This window comes from Pseudopodoces humilis, chromosome 17 (genome assembly GCF_049639895.1).
Source record: "Pseudopodoces humilis isolate 2021_Gansu_Grassland_sample_001 chromosome 17, ASM4963989v1, whole genome shotgun sequence".
Lineage (NCBI taxonomy): Eukaryota > Metazoa > Chordata > Aves > Passeriformes > Paridae > Pseudopodoces > Pseudopodoces humilis.
Genome location: NC_142216.1, coordinates 1510708 through 1525842, shown reverse-complemented (window position 1 = coordinate 1525842; position 15135 = coordinate 1510708). Strand labels below are relative to the sequence as shown.

General features: G+C 59.9%; 1 protein-coding gene across 1 annotated transcript in view; it reads left to right on the top strand.

The window, feature by feature from the left end:
* PPARGC1B (PPARG coactivator 1 beta) overlaps window positions 1-15135 on the top strand; it is a 42958-nt gene that overhangs the window by 20990 nt on the left and 6833 nt on the right. Inside the window, exons 2-7 of the mRNA XM_014253274.2 lie at window positions 7973-8146; window positions 10335-10547; window positions 12274-12384; window positions 13022-14090; window positions 14559-14595; window positions 14940-15004. Coding sequence (XP_014108749.2) covers window positions 7973-8146; window positions 10335-10547; window positions 12274-12384; window positions 13022-14090; window positions 14559-14595; window positions 14940-15004 — 1669 coding nt within the window. The remainder of the gene's footprint in view (window positions 1-7972; window positions 8147-10334; window positions 10548-12273; window positions 12385-13021; window positions 14091-14558; window positions 14596-14939; window positions 15005-15135) is intronic.

Below are 15135 nucleotides of genomic sequence, written 5' to 3'. Positions count from 1 at the left end.
ACGGGCAGCCCTGGGCAGGGCAGGCTGCAGCCCCTGGGAGCTGCTGCAGGAGGGTGGGCAGCAGCAGCAGGAGGCACTGGGAGTGCAGGAGGCACTGGGAGTGCTGCCAGCAGGGGACAGCTTGTCCAGGCAGTGCCTGCTCCTCAGCAGAGCATCAGCCAGGTGTGAACAGGCACCTGTGGCTCTGGGAGCCAAGGACATCCTGCAGGTGACAGTGACAGCGGGCTGGGGTGGCTGGCAGGCAGCAGCTTCTCTCTGCCTGCTTGTCAGGTGTGAAGGGGCAGGGTTTGGGCAGGATTTGGGCCGGGTGTCACCTCAGCTCCGGTGGCACACAGGGCAACACCGAGTGCCAGAGGAGTTCCAGCCCTTGCTGAGCTGGGCAGAGCCAGGCTGAAGTGGTTCAGGCACTGCCAGGCTGTGGCTGTGGCTCCTGGAAAGCCAAGGGGAGCTTTTGGGGGCTTGGAAGATCCCAGAGCTGTGGCTGTGGGTAGGGAGCACGGCTGTGGCCGGGCTTGGTGGCACAGGGAGCACGCAGTGTGGCACGAGGTGGTGATGTCCCCGTGGGCAGTGGCTCTGCCTCTGGGTGCCACCACAGCTCTGGCTTCACTGTGGGACAGTTGGAGGAACAGTTGGTGCTTCCAGGCAGGGATTTGCTCTCAGAGCTGGCTGAGAGGGGTGAAGAGCTGCCAGTGCCAGGGTGGGCAGCGCCTGTGGAGCTGAGCTGGGCTCAGGTGTGCCATGGCAGGATGTTTGCAATGTCCTCTGGCCTCGTGGAGCCCTGGCAGCCTCTGAGCTGGGCACCAAATCTCCACGGGGGCTAGGGCTGCTCCTCCTCACCCCTGTGCCCACATCAGTCATGTGGCTGCTGGCTACAGGGAGGAATAGGAAGGTCTGAAAATAATCACCCCCTCATGTTTTCCTTACAAAAGGAGGCAGTTGCCATCGTGGGGAGTTCTTGTGACCAGCAGAGCTGGCTAACAGTCAGCTCCTGAGTGAGTCAGGACTTGTCCCCTGTCGTGGCACAGCCTGGCTCCCTGGGCTCCCAGCTTGTCTGCGGCCACAGCCTGTCCTGCCACCTCCAGGGCTGTGTGAGTGGAAGCAATCCCAAGAATTTCAGTGTCTCAGTGCCCTGCTGGCCTCCACCACAGTCCACCGGGCATCCTCTTGGGGTTGCAGGGCTTGTGCCACCTCTTGCTGTGTCCTTGTCCCACGCAGACACAGCCAGCAGGGAGGGCTGGGGTGGTGCTGGGGGAGCCCTGCCTGCTCCTGCTCCTTCCCTGCCTGTCCCCATGGCTGGGGATCACAGGGCAGGGCTGGAGAGCTCGGAGCTGATGGCACATTTCAGTCCCTGCTGTGCTTTGTGCCCGGCTCAGCACGTGCCAGCTGCTCTCCGTTGGTCCTGCCTTCAGTTTGGGGCAGATAAGGAGGAATTTCTTGGAAAGCCCCAGCAGGGTTCAGCCCGGGGTCTGTGCCCTGCCTGGCTGATGCCATCGGGTGGTGGCAGGGAGCTGGTGGCAGGGACAGGGCTGGCAGCAGCCCGTGGCACGTGTGTGTTTGGGGGTGGATGGCGTTTGCCAGGCTGGCTGCTTGCAGCGTGGGCTACCAGGGAGTGCTGCTGTTTGGCCCCAGGGGAGCAGGATGGAGCTGTCACACGTGGGCAGGCACCGTTCTGAGCACGCTGTGGGTGCCCAGGTGTGCTGGCACTGCCTGGCAGAGCACAGGGCCAGGCAGGGCTGTTTCCATGAGGTGGTGTTGAGAGAGGAGGTGGCTCCTCGGGAACAGCCTGTTCCTGCTGTGCTCCTTGCACAGCCCCCACCTGCCCTTGCCTTGTGCCTGGCAGCACTGGGGGGGTGCTTTAGGGTCTGTGAGGGGCTCCCTGGTGGGTGCTGCAGCCCTGGGCTGGTCCTGGAGCTCAGGCAGAACCAAAGTAGACCCTAATTTGGAGCCTGAATAAATGAGCTGAGTGTAGTGTGAACATGCAGCTCTGTAACCTGTGATATACTTCGCTGCTGCCCTTCTTCCTAAAGCGACACACCTTTGTTTGAAGTATTCCAGCAGAATGTTGTTTATCCAGGGCATTATTACCAGTATCTCAGGCTCCTTATTTCTATCCTGTGACTCAAGGACAGTTTAGTGCAATTTCTTCCATCTTTCTTCCCTATCAAAGTTATCCTGGCAAGTTCATGTTTATTGTTTGCGGTTAATGTTTAATATTTCCCATTACTGGCATCTCATGGTTGATCTTAATTACACCCTGCTAATGTAAGACAAAAGTCAGCAAGTGAGACTCAGAGCTCGAGCTGGGGCTCAGAGCCTGGCACTGGGCACCCCTTTACCCACCCAGCACCCCTTTCCCACTCAGCACCCCTTCTCCCACTCAGCACTCCCCTTTTCCCACTCAGCGCATCTCAGGCTGTGTTGGGAGGGCGGCTGCTCCACGTGTGCCACAGAATCACAGAATCATTTAGGTTGGAAAAGGCTTCTAAGGTCATCAGGGGTAACCTTTGAGTCCAGCCCCTGAGTCCAGGCTGTGCTGGCACAGCGTGCCCGGCGTGGGGCCCGGCAGCTCCCACGTGCTGCACACACAGGGACCAGCAGAAGTTGCTTTGGAGTAGCTCAGGAGGAAGAAAGAGCTGCTGTTTGCTTAGTCCTGGCTTTAAATGAGGTTTTGCCCCTCTTGCTGGCTGGGCTGAATCGTTAAAACGGATTAGTAGAAAGTTTAAAAAAAAAAAGGTAATTAAAAATTAACAGGGGGCAGAGGGCAAAATGCCTGGCAGGACAGTGAGGTGGCTCGTGCTCCATGCAGCCTGGGAGGTTCCTGGGTGCCTTTCCCCCAAAGCTGGGGAGGGGATGAGGGGCCTGCCCATCCCTGCACTCCCTGTGTGTGCAGCCAGGGTCCCCTCACCTCCAGGGACCCCTGGCCCTTGGCTGTGGGGCTCTCAGGCTATAAATATCGGGGGTGTCAAGGGGTGACAGGGCCGAGGCACAACTCGACACCACCTCTCCCTCATTCACAGTGACATTTTGTCAAATGCCACTGAGGAGGGGCGTTGCTTATCTGCTGGCACACACTCTGGTGACCTTCACAGCTCTGGCCAGGTGCCTCCTTGCTGTATTTACACTTATTTATAGCTCTCTCCTCCATTCCCACCTCTGCCCTCCTCCTTGGTGCTGGAGCTGGGCTGCCCACCCCACAAACCCCGCATCCCTCTGGGCTGGAGCTGGCACATCCTGGCTGGCAGCCCCTGGCCTGGTGCTGATGGTCCAGCCCCATGGGGACAGTGTCCCCTGGCTGGGAGCCGTGGGGACAGCAGGGTCCTGCTGTGGGTGATGCCCCCAAAGGCTCCTCACTCGGGTTCTGGGGCTGCCCAGGAGGGTGCTGGGGGTCTGCAGGCACCCCTGTCTGAAAGGGGTGAGTGGCTGTGCCCAGTGTCACATCAACCAGAGTGTCACACCAACCAGTGCCACATCAACCAGAGTGTCACACCAACCAGTGCCACATCAACCAGAGTGTCACACCAGCCAGTGCCACATCAACCAGTGTCACATCAACCAGTGCCACACCAACCAGAGTGTCACATCAACCAGTGCCACATCAACCAGTGTCACATCAACCAGTGTCACACCAGCCAGTGCCACATCAACCAGAGTGTCACATCAACCAGAGTGTCATATCAACCAGTGCCACACCAACCAGAGTGTCACATCAACCAGTGCCACACCAGCCAGTGTCACATCAACCAGTGCCACATCAACCAGAGTGTCACACCAACCAGTGCCACATCAACCAGAGTGTCACACCAACCAGTGCCACATCAACCAGAGTGTCACACCAGCCAGTGCCACACCAACCAGAGTGTCACATCAACCAGTGTCACATCAACCAGTGCCACATCAACCAGAGTGTCACACCAACCAGTGTCACATCAGTACCACACCACTGTCACACCAGTATCACACCAGTTCCACCCCAGTGCCACCTGCCCAGTGCCAGCCCGTCGTGCGGAGCAGCCCGCAGTTTCCCTGCAGGGCTGTAATCCCCGTTTGAAGCAGTCTGTGATTATGGATTTCCCTGATAAGCCCAGACGACTCTCTGCAAAACCCCTGCCCAAGGATTTTCTTTCCTTTTTCGAGTCAGGCCCGGGTGAGGGCGAGGAGGGAGAAGCTCCCCGTGGGGCCGAGGGAGGGCTGGTGGGAGCAGCACTTGGTGTTCTTGGCATTTCTCACCTTCTGCTGCTTTGGGTCCCAGCCTGAACGCCCTGGCTCATTTGGGGCTGTGTCTGCAGCACGTGTGGATGTATATTTATCCCTTAATGCTTTGGGTAGGCTCTGGGCTGTGCAGGGAGGAGCTGAGTCACCATTTGCTCCCTGGTGAGGAGTGGGCTGCCTGTGGCCCCTCGAGGTGCTGCCTCTCCCCTTTGTTCCAAGAGCGGCAGGGCCATGCAGAGCACCCCGTGCAGGCAGTGCAGGATGAGGCTCCTGGAAGGTGCTGCTGGCAGCTCTTCAGAGGCTGCCCCAGTGCAGGCTGAGCAAGCACAAGCCCTGGTGTGCCATCACCCCGTGTGCCCGCAGCCCAAAACACTTGGCCGTGACTTCAAGGGGCTGGACCCGGGGGTTCTGCAGATAAGGGCAATTTCTACCGGTGCTGTTGTTGGAGTGAGACAGAGGAGAGCACCTGCAGGTCTCCCTGTCACGGTCACTGCGCTGTCCCCGGCTCCCTGAGGCAGACAATGAGCTGAGCCCTTGCTTGCCCTGGCTCAGGTTGCTCTTTCCTGGCAGCAGGGCTGTTCCTGCTCTCCCTGGGCTCGTGGCCACAGCTGTCCCCAGGAGCCAGCAGCCTGACCCCAGCCAGCCTCTCCAGTCCTGCTGACTGCGGGGTTTAGTTTGGGGAGCACAAGTTGACGCTGAAAAAGAGGAAAACATTTCCTGTCTCGTTAATCCAGTGTTTGAATTTGAGTTGGGCCTGGGGAGGAGGCTCGTGTCTCCTCAGAGATAAAGAGCTCACGTGCCAGAGTTCACACTGCTCCAAACCAGAAGGACTGAAAGGAACGTGTCCCACCTGCTGTCCCCAGGATGTCATCCTTGGATGTGGCTCCAGCCCAGGACGTGTCCCCAGAGCCTCTGGGGACACCAGAGACAGTGTCCTGCACTGAATACCCTCACAGGTGGGCAGGGAGATGGATCTAAGCCCTGTGCCAGCTCCTCGTGCCACCGCTGCCCTGGGAAGGACAGGCTGGGGACATTGCAAAGGGACAGGGAGTGGGAGCAGTGGTGGCAGCCCCAGAGCACCCAGGAGCTCTTCCATTGCCAGGAGACCAAGGGATGCTGACCAAGGAGCCAGCAGGAGCTCTCCTCCTGGAGCAGGGATCCGTCAGACGCCGCCTGCAGCTCTCTGGTCGCAGCCTTGCTGCAGCACACCCGGGCCAGGTGTCTGGGCTGGAGGATGCCTCCAAATTTCTGAGCATGTCTCCATGGGTGTTTGCTGGCTGCACACCAAGAACCCATGGCTGATCTTCCTACAAAGTCCCGAGTAAAATTAGAACAAAAGTTCACTCCTCTCCCAAGGCAGCAGGAAGTGCAAAAGGGTGGGAAAAGGGAGAGTGGGAGCAGATGAGGTCCCGTGCCCACAGGCAGCCTCCCCACGGCTGCTGCCACGGGCAGGGGCCTGGACCCTTCCCCACCTCTGTGGGCAGCCCAGAGGGGTTCAGTGCTGCTCAGGGTTCTGAGCTGGGAGTGATGGGCTCCCTCTGGAGCCCCAGGTCCTGGGTGCCTGGGCTGGGTACATGACACTGCCAGCACTGCTTGGAGTGCTGGGTGCCCATCCAGGTGCCAGAATGGGTGACCCCACTCAGCAAAGGCTGTCCCCGTGGTTTTCCAGGAGGAGGAGGCTCAATTCAGAGCTGAGTTTTGGGCATTCCTGAGCTGTAGCAGGAAGCTGGGAGCATCCCCGGCGTGGCAGTGGCGAGGCAGTGCTGCCCTGGAGTGCCCAGGGAGGGCAGCTCAGCAGCTTTAGATTGCAGGAGTTTATTTTTACCCAGCCCTGTTGCCAATGGGGACATGTCACATCTGTGGAGTTGATCAAAAGACATCCCGAGCACTGGTGTCAGCTGCTCCTTGTGATCTCAGCACCAGGATCTTTTCCCTTGTGGCATATCAAAAGGAGCAGGAGAATTTGGCTGCTCTGCTATTTTTAATTGCACGCACACACGCACACACAGACACACGTATATCTATGTATGTATGGCTTGGCTAAAAATAAAAGCCTTTGCCTGTGTTCCCATGGGAAGATTTGGGGGAGAAGGGGGAGACAAAGTTGTCACAAGACTTTTTTCTGGAGCAGGTGCTAGAGCAGGGACAGGAAGGCAGGGACAAGCCACAGCAGGTAAGGGACACATCTGAAAGGCCGAAGCACATCTGATCCCAGAGCAGAGGGGACAGAAGAAGGGGAAGGGCAGCATCTGTGTCCCTCAGAGCTGGCAGTGGGGACACTCCTGACCTGCTGCATGCGCTCTGACACCTGGGAACAAAGGTTTTTGCAGGGCAGGTTAGAAAATCCCATCCTGGGGGCCCAGTGAGGAGTATCTGCTTCCAGAGCCACTCAGGGATGCTTGATACACTTTGTGGCACCACACTTGTGGTATCTACCTGATAAACATCCTTCCAGCAAAAAGGTGAAGGGTCCTGGGAGAGCTCCCAGGGCTTTGGGGCAGCAGCAGCAGCTCCCTGTGTCCCCCAGCCCCACTGCAGGCCCTGGGCATGGCACCCTCAGGCCATAAAACCACTCTCCCCTGCCCTTGCTGTGCCCTCCAAGGTGCTCTCCCTGTTTCCACCTCCCCTGGGATTGGTCAGGGTGGGAAGCAGGTGAGAAATGCAAAGTGGGAGTGAGTGTGTGCACGGGAGTGTCCTTTGGAGTGTCCTGGATGTGGTGGCAGACCAGCTCCTCAGCCTGGGGGAACACTGTCAGTAATCCCAGATTATCCCAATTTGAAAAACAAAAAATGAGAAAGAGAGAAAAGCTGTCTTTTCCATCCCTGCAGCTGGGTTTGAAATCCCTTTTCCTTCCCACTGAGTGACGGAGGAGACCCTTCCAGGGTGCTTCAGGAGGAGGGGCCCCCACGCTCCCCTGCAGCCTCTCTCACATGCTCAGATGTTTGCCTGCTCCAAAATCCATTTGCTCTGTAAATAAACTTGCTTCCCTCACTGCCAGAAAACTCCCCTTGGGCAGCCAGTGCTGGGAGGAGTCGCAGCAGACCTTTCCCCTCCGTGTTTTAGCCTGGACACCGAGGCAAAACCAGGCACGGTGCAAATGCCAGGGCAGGCAGCGGGTGCTGGGTGCTGCCGTGGGGTTCCGTGGCTGGAAGCCAGGCCCAAGTGGGGCAGGTGCCAGCTCCTTTCTGTGGTTAAATGGAGATTTTTAGCTCAGCTCCTGCAGCTCACATCCCCCATGTGCTCTCAGGCATCCTCTCATTTCCACGCACGGGGCAGGGAGCAGGGTCTGGGTTGCCTTGGCGGCGCTTTGGGATGTGCAGCTTCCCCAGAGGGATGTCCTGGGTGGTTCAGGGCTGTGTGGTGGGGACAGGTGTGAGGCTGGCCCTGTGTGCTGCTGTCCCAGGCCTCCTGTGCTGATCCTCAGGCCACCTGGATGTCACTTTTAGGGCAGCAGGGGCAGGAGTTGCCCTGGGAGCCGCGGGTGGCTGTGCTGTGCCGAGCCCTCGCTGGGAGAGACGAGGCTCTTCCCATGCAGGTCCTGCTGTTCCGGGGGGGGTTTGGTGGCAGCTGTGGGGCTGCTCACAGTGACCAGTGGCAGAACCAGTGGGTGAAGAGGTGCCCAGCACACCCTGCCAGCGCCGTGGCACCGCTCCTGGAGCCAGGAAGGGGCCTTGGAGCAGGGCTGGCATCACTGGGCGCACGTGGGGCGATGCTGCTGCCTTTACCGCTGGGCTCAGTCCTTTCTGTGCTTCCCTGTGTGCAGTATGAGGTGTCTGGCGAGGAGCATCTCTACTCTGACTTCCCCGAGATCGATCTGTCCCAGCTGGACGCCGGAGACCTGGACTCTGCCGGCTGCTTCAGCGAGCTGCAGTGGGGCGGGGAGCACTCGGAGACCGACTCCAGCCAGTACAGCACCGACGACTCCGAGCTCTTCCAGGTACCCCCAACCCCCCGAGGGTGCAGGCAGGGGGAGAAGGAGGGTGGGAGGAGGGAACACACATAACTATTAATATCTCCTCCCCAGCTGATTAGTGCTCCATTAATTTGTGCACCGGCTCTAAATGGGGCAAGTGGAGTAAGGCTAATGAGGAGGAGGAGGAGGAGGAGGAGGAGGAGGAGGAGGAGGAGGATGCTGAGCCAGCCCTCCTGTGCTGGATTATTCACAGGGAATTGCAGCCGGGGTGCAGCGTGTCCTGTTCCATTCCCGGAATGCCAGGGCGGCAGTGCGGGGGTCTCAGCACTGGAAAAATTCCCTTTCCAGGAGCACAAAGCAGCCCCTTCCTCTGTTTTCCCAGCTCTGGCAGCCCCCTCTGCGTGGGACTGGGGTCCCTTTGGCACAGGGGCTGCTTCCTCTGCTCAGATCCGTGGCGGTGCTGGCCCAGGGCTCCATGTCCCTCTGCTCCTGTCTCTGATCATCCCTGGAGCTGTGAGGGCAGGGCAGGGCACAGCACACACAGGCTGGAGCAGGGAGGTCAGAGGGCACCGGGCACAGAGCAGGTTGGGCAGCCCCCTCGCCCTGCCCAAAGCTCGTGCCATGCCCTGGATGTGCCTGTCCTTGGGGCTGGCGGCTCTGTGCCCTCCTGAGCAGCGCCCAGGCCTTCACCCCCTTGCACAAGGAGGTTGTGAGCCACAGGTACCAGCTAATCACCAACCCTGGGTTACATTTTGGGAGGAGGATGATTTATATTTAAACAAGGAGATATATAAAAAAAAAAAAAAAGCCTCAATATTTTCTAACCTGCCCATAATAACAACCCTCTGGCTCTTGTGCTGGGCTGATGCTGTGCTTGAAAATGGTCCAGTCCAGCTGAGGGACCTTCATCACGAGATGCATATTTTCCATGAACTTCCTGGGGAAAAGATAAACAGAAAAGAAATGCAAAAGCCAGGCCGATGAGGAGCAGTGGAGTATGATGAAATGTATCCCACTGAACTTGTATGCACAGCAATCTCGTGCCAATAACAGGAGGAAAAGAAACGGAGCCAAAAATGGAGCATCCTGCTGCCTTTCCCTGGAGCCTGCTCCAGTAACTGCGAGCAAGGTTAGGGCATGGAACAAAAGATGTTTAATTTTCAAACAAGAGGAGAGAAACACAGGAGGCTGTGTGCAGTCCTGCCTGTGAGCCTGACTTTACCCCCGTGCTAATTTTACTGCTGATGGTAGCCTGCTTCCCGTTGGACACGGTTTACATTCAGATTATGATGGAGGAGGACCAAAAAGAAGGAACTTCTGGCTCACTCCAGCCATTCCTCAGCTTCTGCATCCTCTTCTGGGCTTCAGCACTGTATTGCCAGACTGGAAGGGAGCTCGTGGGGCCGGATGGGACCGGGAGGGCACTGGGAAGGCTGGAGGTGCATCACAAAGCCAAAGCCCAGATGGAAAGAGGGACCCAAGTCAAGCTGGAGCAGTGGGCAGGGAGGAGGCAGGAGCAGCCCCTGGCCCTGCCTGGCCCAGAGAGAGATGGGCCTCGCACTACCGCTCCCCTGAGCGGGTTTTTGGGTGAACAGTGTGACCTGGGGATGCTGATGGCAGATTTGGGAGTGGCTGGGGCTGTGCTCTGGACAGGGTCTCTCACACAGCACTGGGTGCAGCAGCTTTAAGTGTGGGAGCCCCTGAAGAGCTGGAGGTACCTGTGTTTGGGGGCTTTTAGTGAACACAAAACTCAGAGTAGTTGTTTGTTTGTTGCCACACACACAAGCTGTGGCATCTGGCCAGTGGGCAGAGCTTCCCCCGTGCCCTCCTGGGAGGCTGTGCCCTCTTGTCCACTGGGCAGCGCTGGCTGAGCTCACAGCTCTGCACTTGCAGAGTCAGGAGGATTTGGGCCATTCTTCCTTACAGATCCTTTATCTGCTGCTGTTTGCCTCATGGTGGGGTGGAGGGGCTGTTGGGAGAGATGCTCTGATTCACCCTTTCCCTGCTGGGGCGCAGTTGTTCAGACTGATGCTCCTTTTTGGGGTCTCTCCTCATCCCATCCTAGTGCTGTGCTGGGGAAAAGCTCTCCCAGTGGGGTCACTGGGGAGTGTGGGAGCTGCTGTGGCTCTGCTGGTCCCTGTCCCCTCTCCAGCATCACGAGGACCCTCTGCCCATCCTAACACCCCCTTTCTTCTCTGCCTGCTCCTTTCAGATAATAGACAGCGAGAACGAAGCGCTGCTGGCAGCCCTCACCGAGACTTTGGATGATATACAGGGAGATGACATGGGCCTGGCTGCCTTCCGAACTATGGAAGAGGGGGACACGCTCAACTCTGCCACCACCTCACCTGCCCCTTCCCCCAAACCCACCGCCCCGGTCACGGGGGGGCCGCCCCCGGCCCCCGAGTGTGATGAGCTGTCTCTAGTAAGAACCCACTTCCTACTGTTTAAGGTGGATTTGGATGAGCCCCAGATAAGCCGGCTGCATGGGTATGATAGGAAGCCAAGGTCTGAATTTTTTCATTCTAGGCTTAAAACTCTCTTTAACCGTCAATACCAAAGCATATACTTGTATTGTATACGTATACATGTTCTGCATCATTGCTGTCACCTCCATCACCATCCTCACGGGAACGAGCTGTGTGTATACAAATCTATCTCTGGACGGGGTGGGGGGCGGGTGGCAGAGGGCTGGGGGGCTGCTTTGGGACACCCACACCTGCTTTTAATCCCACCTGCAGGTGTGGGGCTGCTCGGGCTTCTCCCTGGCTCATCCCAGCCCCGTGGCCATGGCCAGTGCTGGCTGTTCCCCCTGGCTCTGCCCCGGGCCGAGCTCCCCGCTGTCACAGAGTGTCAGCCCCTGCCCTCCCTCGCCTTTCAGGGGGAGCCTTTGACCCACCAAAGCCCCTCGGGGGCTGCGTGGTCTCCAGCCCCTCCAGATTTGGTGGCTGGAGGAGCATCCCTCTCGGTTCCCTGCAACACTGGGGCTCCGGCCCCACTCCCCTTCCTGGCCAGGATGGAGTGGGAGCGTTTCCTGCCCCCCCCGGGGGGTTCCCTGGGCCAGGACCCCCAGCCCGCTCCCTCCTGCGGCTCGCAGTCCTGCCCAGAGCCCCCAGCCCGCTCCCGGGGTGTCCCCAAAAACCCAGCCAAGGGGAGGAGTGACATCCAGTGGTGACAGCGTGCATTTCCACCGCCCACGCCCCGCGCAGGGGTATATATCACACATGACCTGTATGTGTATATATAGGATGTATACGTTGCAGGGGAGGGGGGGAAAGGGTGCTGGGCGCTTCCACCAACAGGAGCCTCGCTCCTAAAGCTGCGGCTGGCATTTCCTGGCAGACCCTGACCCGGGCACCCCTTTTCTATCAGTCCCTAACCCCCCAAGGGCTCTGTGCCCCCCGAGAGCCCCAGATCTGTCTCTCCTGCAGTCCCCGGTGCCTACGCAGTCGTCTTGCTGTTGAGCTGTTGTCACCTCCGGTTGTTAGCGCCGCATGGGCACGATCACAAATGTTGCTGGGTGTGGGGTCTGGGTTTTTTTGTTTTTTTTCCACTCCCCCCCGATCAAAATTGGGGTTGAGTAGAAGGGAAATGTTGTGCTGACCCTGCCGTCAGAGGGTGACCGGGGGGAAAACCCCGCAGTGCCCATGGACACGGTGATGGGGGACATCCTCGGCAGGTCCCACCGGGATTTGCATCTGCAAAACGCCTTGAGAGCTCGTTAATGAGTCGAGGATGTTTTGGCTAAATGAGCCTCGCACGGGGACTCGAGCGAGCTGTCCAAACCCATCACTCACACCAGTGTAAAGCCTCTGTCACCTCAGGGCACAACTGATGGAGTGAGAAGCTGGGATGCCACGGCAGCTCCTGTGTGTCTGACACCAGTGGGGCTGGCCCTGGGAAGTCAATTCCCTCCTGTCCCCACTGCCCCAGCCCGCCTGGGGGTCCCTGGGCTGAACGCTGTGGGGACAGCCCCGGCCCCACAGGGCTGTGCACAGCCAGGCACCTGCCCCACAGCCACGAGGAGGTGGGAAACACTAACCCTAACCCTCCCTGCCCGCTATTTTTTGTCCCCATTTTTGGATGGATGTGCTCTCCCCGTGAGCCCTCGCTGCGATGCCGACTCCTTTTCTTGCCCCTTCTCTTTGCAGCTGAAGAAGCTGCTCCTCTCTCCGTCGCCTCCGAGCTGCGAGGCCCAGCGGGACGGGAGCGCCCGGCGCCCGGGGACCCCAAAGTCACGGCCCGCACGGCCCTGCACAAAGGTACCCCCCAAACCCTGCAGCACCCACCTCCTGGGGCCCGAGGGATGGTGCTGGGGAGTGTGAGAAGCCTCTGGGCTGGGCAGGAGCTGGGAACAGGCAGGGACTGTCACCCGCAGTGCTCCCATCCCTGGCTGTTGCAGTGTGAGCTCTGCAGAGCTTTAGACTTTGTGCTGTGCTAAGAAGCACCTTGATCTCGCTTGAACCCAGCGGGGTTTGGCCTCTCCCAGCTTCCCTGAGCACCCATTTGTGAAAGCCCCGTGTGCTCCCTGGTCACCCCCTTGTCCCCCTCGCTGCTGACTCTCAGCCCAAGCCGGGAATCACTGCCTGCAGAGCCCAGCCCAACACTTGAGCTGATCTGAACCCGGCAGAAGGTGCCATCAGAGATTTTCCTGCTTTGCTAATTGTGGTTGTGCCGTGCATTAGGCCTGGCAAATGAGATTGGCTGGGCAGAGCAGCAGGTCCCTCCCGGGGAGATGGAGCATCGCTGTGTGCAGGAGGGGCTCAGCCCAGGGAGGTCGGGGGGTTTCAGGGTGTGGGGTGGCTCTCCCAGGGAGGTCGGGGGGTTTCAGGGTGTGGGGTGGCTCTCTCAGCCTCCCCCCAGGGTCGTGGCTGACTTTCTCCTCTCTCCTCTGGGAAGGTGGAGGGTCCCCGGGACAGGAGGGCGAGCGTCCCGCAGGCACAGAGCCGCAGCTGCACGGAGCTGCACCGGCACCTCACCTCCAGCACCTCCTGCTCCCAGACCAAAGCCCCCCAGGCGCCCGAGGAGTGCCCCGGCAGCGGCCACCACCCGTCCCCGGGCGGCTGCGCCCATCACGAGGACGACAGTGACTCCAGCGAGGACTCGCTGAGCTCCGGCGACTCGGTGGCCGCCCTGTCCTCGGCGGAGGACGGCACGGGCAGCCAGTTCTCCTGCGAGGGGGAGCTGCACTCGGTGGTGGAGCTGATCCGCTACATGCACACCTACTGCCTGCCCCCTCGCAAGCTGCCCCCCGACAGCAATCCCCAGCCCTGCAGCAGCCCCTTCAAGAGAGCCAGAGCGGACTGTGCCCCCGCTCCGGGCAGCGCCCAGAGCCGGCCGGGCTGCGCCTGGCAGGCAGCCGGCGGCTGCAAGAAGCCCGGAGCATCCTTCTCCATCCTGAAGGAGCTGCTGGCGAGGGACCTGCTGTGCGATGTGAGCAAGCCATACCGCCTGGGCAAGCCCGTGTACGCTGCCCTGGCTCGGCCGCCCGGCTCCTGCTCCCCCGCGCCGCCCGATGCCGAGGATGCCGGTGGGACTTGCACGGCCAGAGGGAAAGCAGCGGCAGAGAGGGGCGAGCCCCGGCACAGCCCCGAGGCGGAGGCACCGCGGGAGCTGGGCGGCTTTGAGGACGATGCTGGGAAGCAGGAGGGCGGCCCCGGAGCAGGGAAGGCGGCCCGCAGGCAGGACAGCGCTGTTTACGCCGTGCGCCGCTCCAAGAGACTCAACCCCGAGCTCGGGCACTGGCTCTCCTTCCTTGACGAGCCGCACCCCGAGTCCTCCGTGGCCCTGGGCTGCAGCGAGGCCGCTCCTCCGCTGCTGGAGGGCTTCTCTGCCGAAGAGCCGGCGGCCGAAGTGGAGGTGGGGGGCACAGCCCCATCGGTGGAGCCGCAGCCCCTCTGCCTGGGCTCGCTGGGGGATGGCGAGGTGGGCACTGAGAGCCGGCGCTGTGCCCTCCTGGAGCAAACAGGTGAGGGCTGTGACTGTCTCTGCTCGCCCTCCCCAGCGTGCCCGTGCTGCCCGTGCCATCCCGGCCACGGGCAAGTGATGCTGGCCGGGTGCTCAGCTGGCAGGAGGGCTGTGAACAGCCCCCTGTGCTGCCAGGCTGTGGGGCTCTGTTGTCTTTTGGGGTGCTTTTTCAATCCGTGGGCATCTTCTGCCTCAGTTTCCCCATCTTTAATGAGGTGTGGGAGTTGGCGTGGCCATAACCCAGCAGGGACCAGGTTGCCCCATCCCTCCAGGTTCTTCCCCGCGGGTTTTCCCTGGGTCTGGGCTCTGGGGTTCAACTTTAGTGGTGCCCCAAAACCCCAGCAAAGTGCAAGAGCAGGAATGGCTCAGCCCTGGCAGCGTGAGCCGTCCCTGTCAGGTGGGCAAAGCCCTCAGTGGGTGCTGCAGGGACACAGCTCCACTGGTAACCTGCTTCTCTCCTGCCTTTCAGAAACACCCAGGTGTCTCACACTGTCCTTGGCACAAACGTAAGTGCACATGGGGCTGAGTGAACCAGTGTGGGGCTGGAAACTGCCTGGGGTTGTGTGGCTGGGCAGGGCCCCTGCAGCCAGCACAGGGAGCTGTGTTTGCAGAGCACAGGGAGCTGCACTGCTGGGCACGGGGCTGTGGGGAGCCACAGGGTGAAAGGAGCTGGGAGAGACACACTTGGTGTGTGCCCTGGAGCTGCTCACCCCACTGCCCTTGTGGGGTGACTCTGTCAGGCAGCAGCCAAAGCGGGAGGGTTCACTTGTGGGCAGTGTTTTCTCAGCTTTCCTTTGGCTTTTGGGACGGTGGTTCACCTAAACTCTCCTGATTTTCTGCTCTTCTCCAGTGACCCAGCCTTTGGGAAGAGAAACTTTGAGCCAATGCTGACCGTGGAGCTGTGTGGGACAGCAGGTAGGACAGGCTTTGGATTTTTTAGCTTTGCAGAACTGTACTCTAGGAGGGGGCTCATTTACCCTAAATTCAGCCTGGAGTTATCACTTCCAGCCTACCCAGCCAAGGGGGCACCTTCATCCCCTTCACAC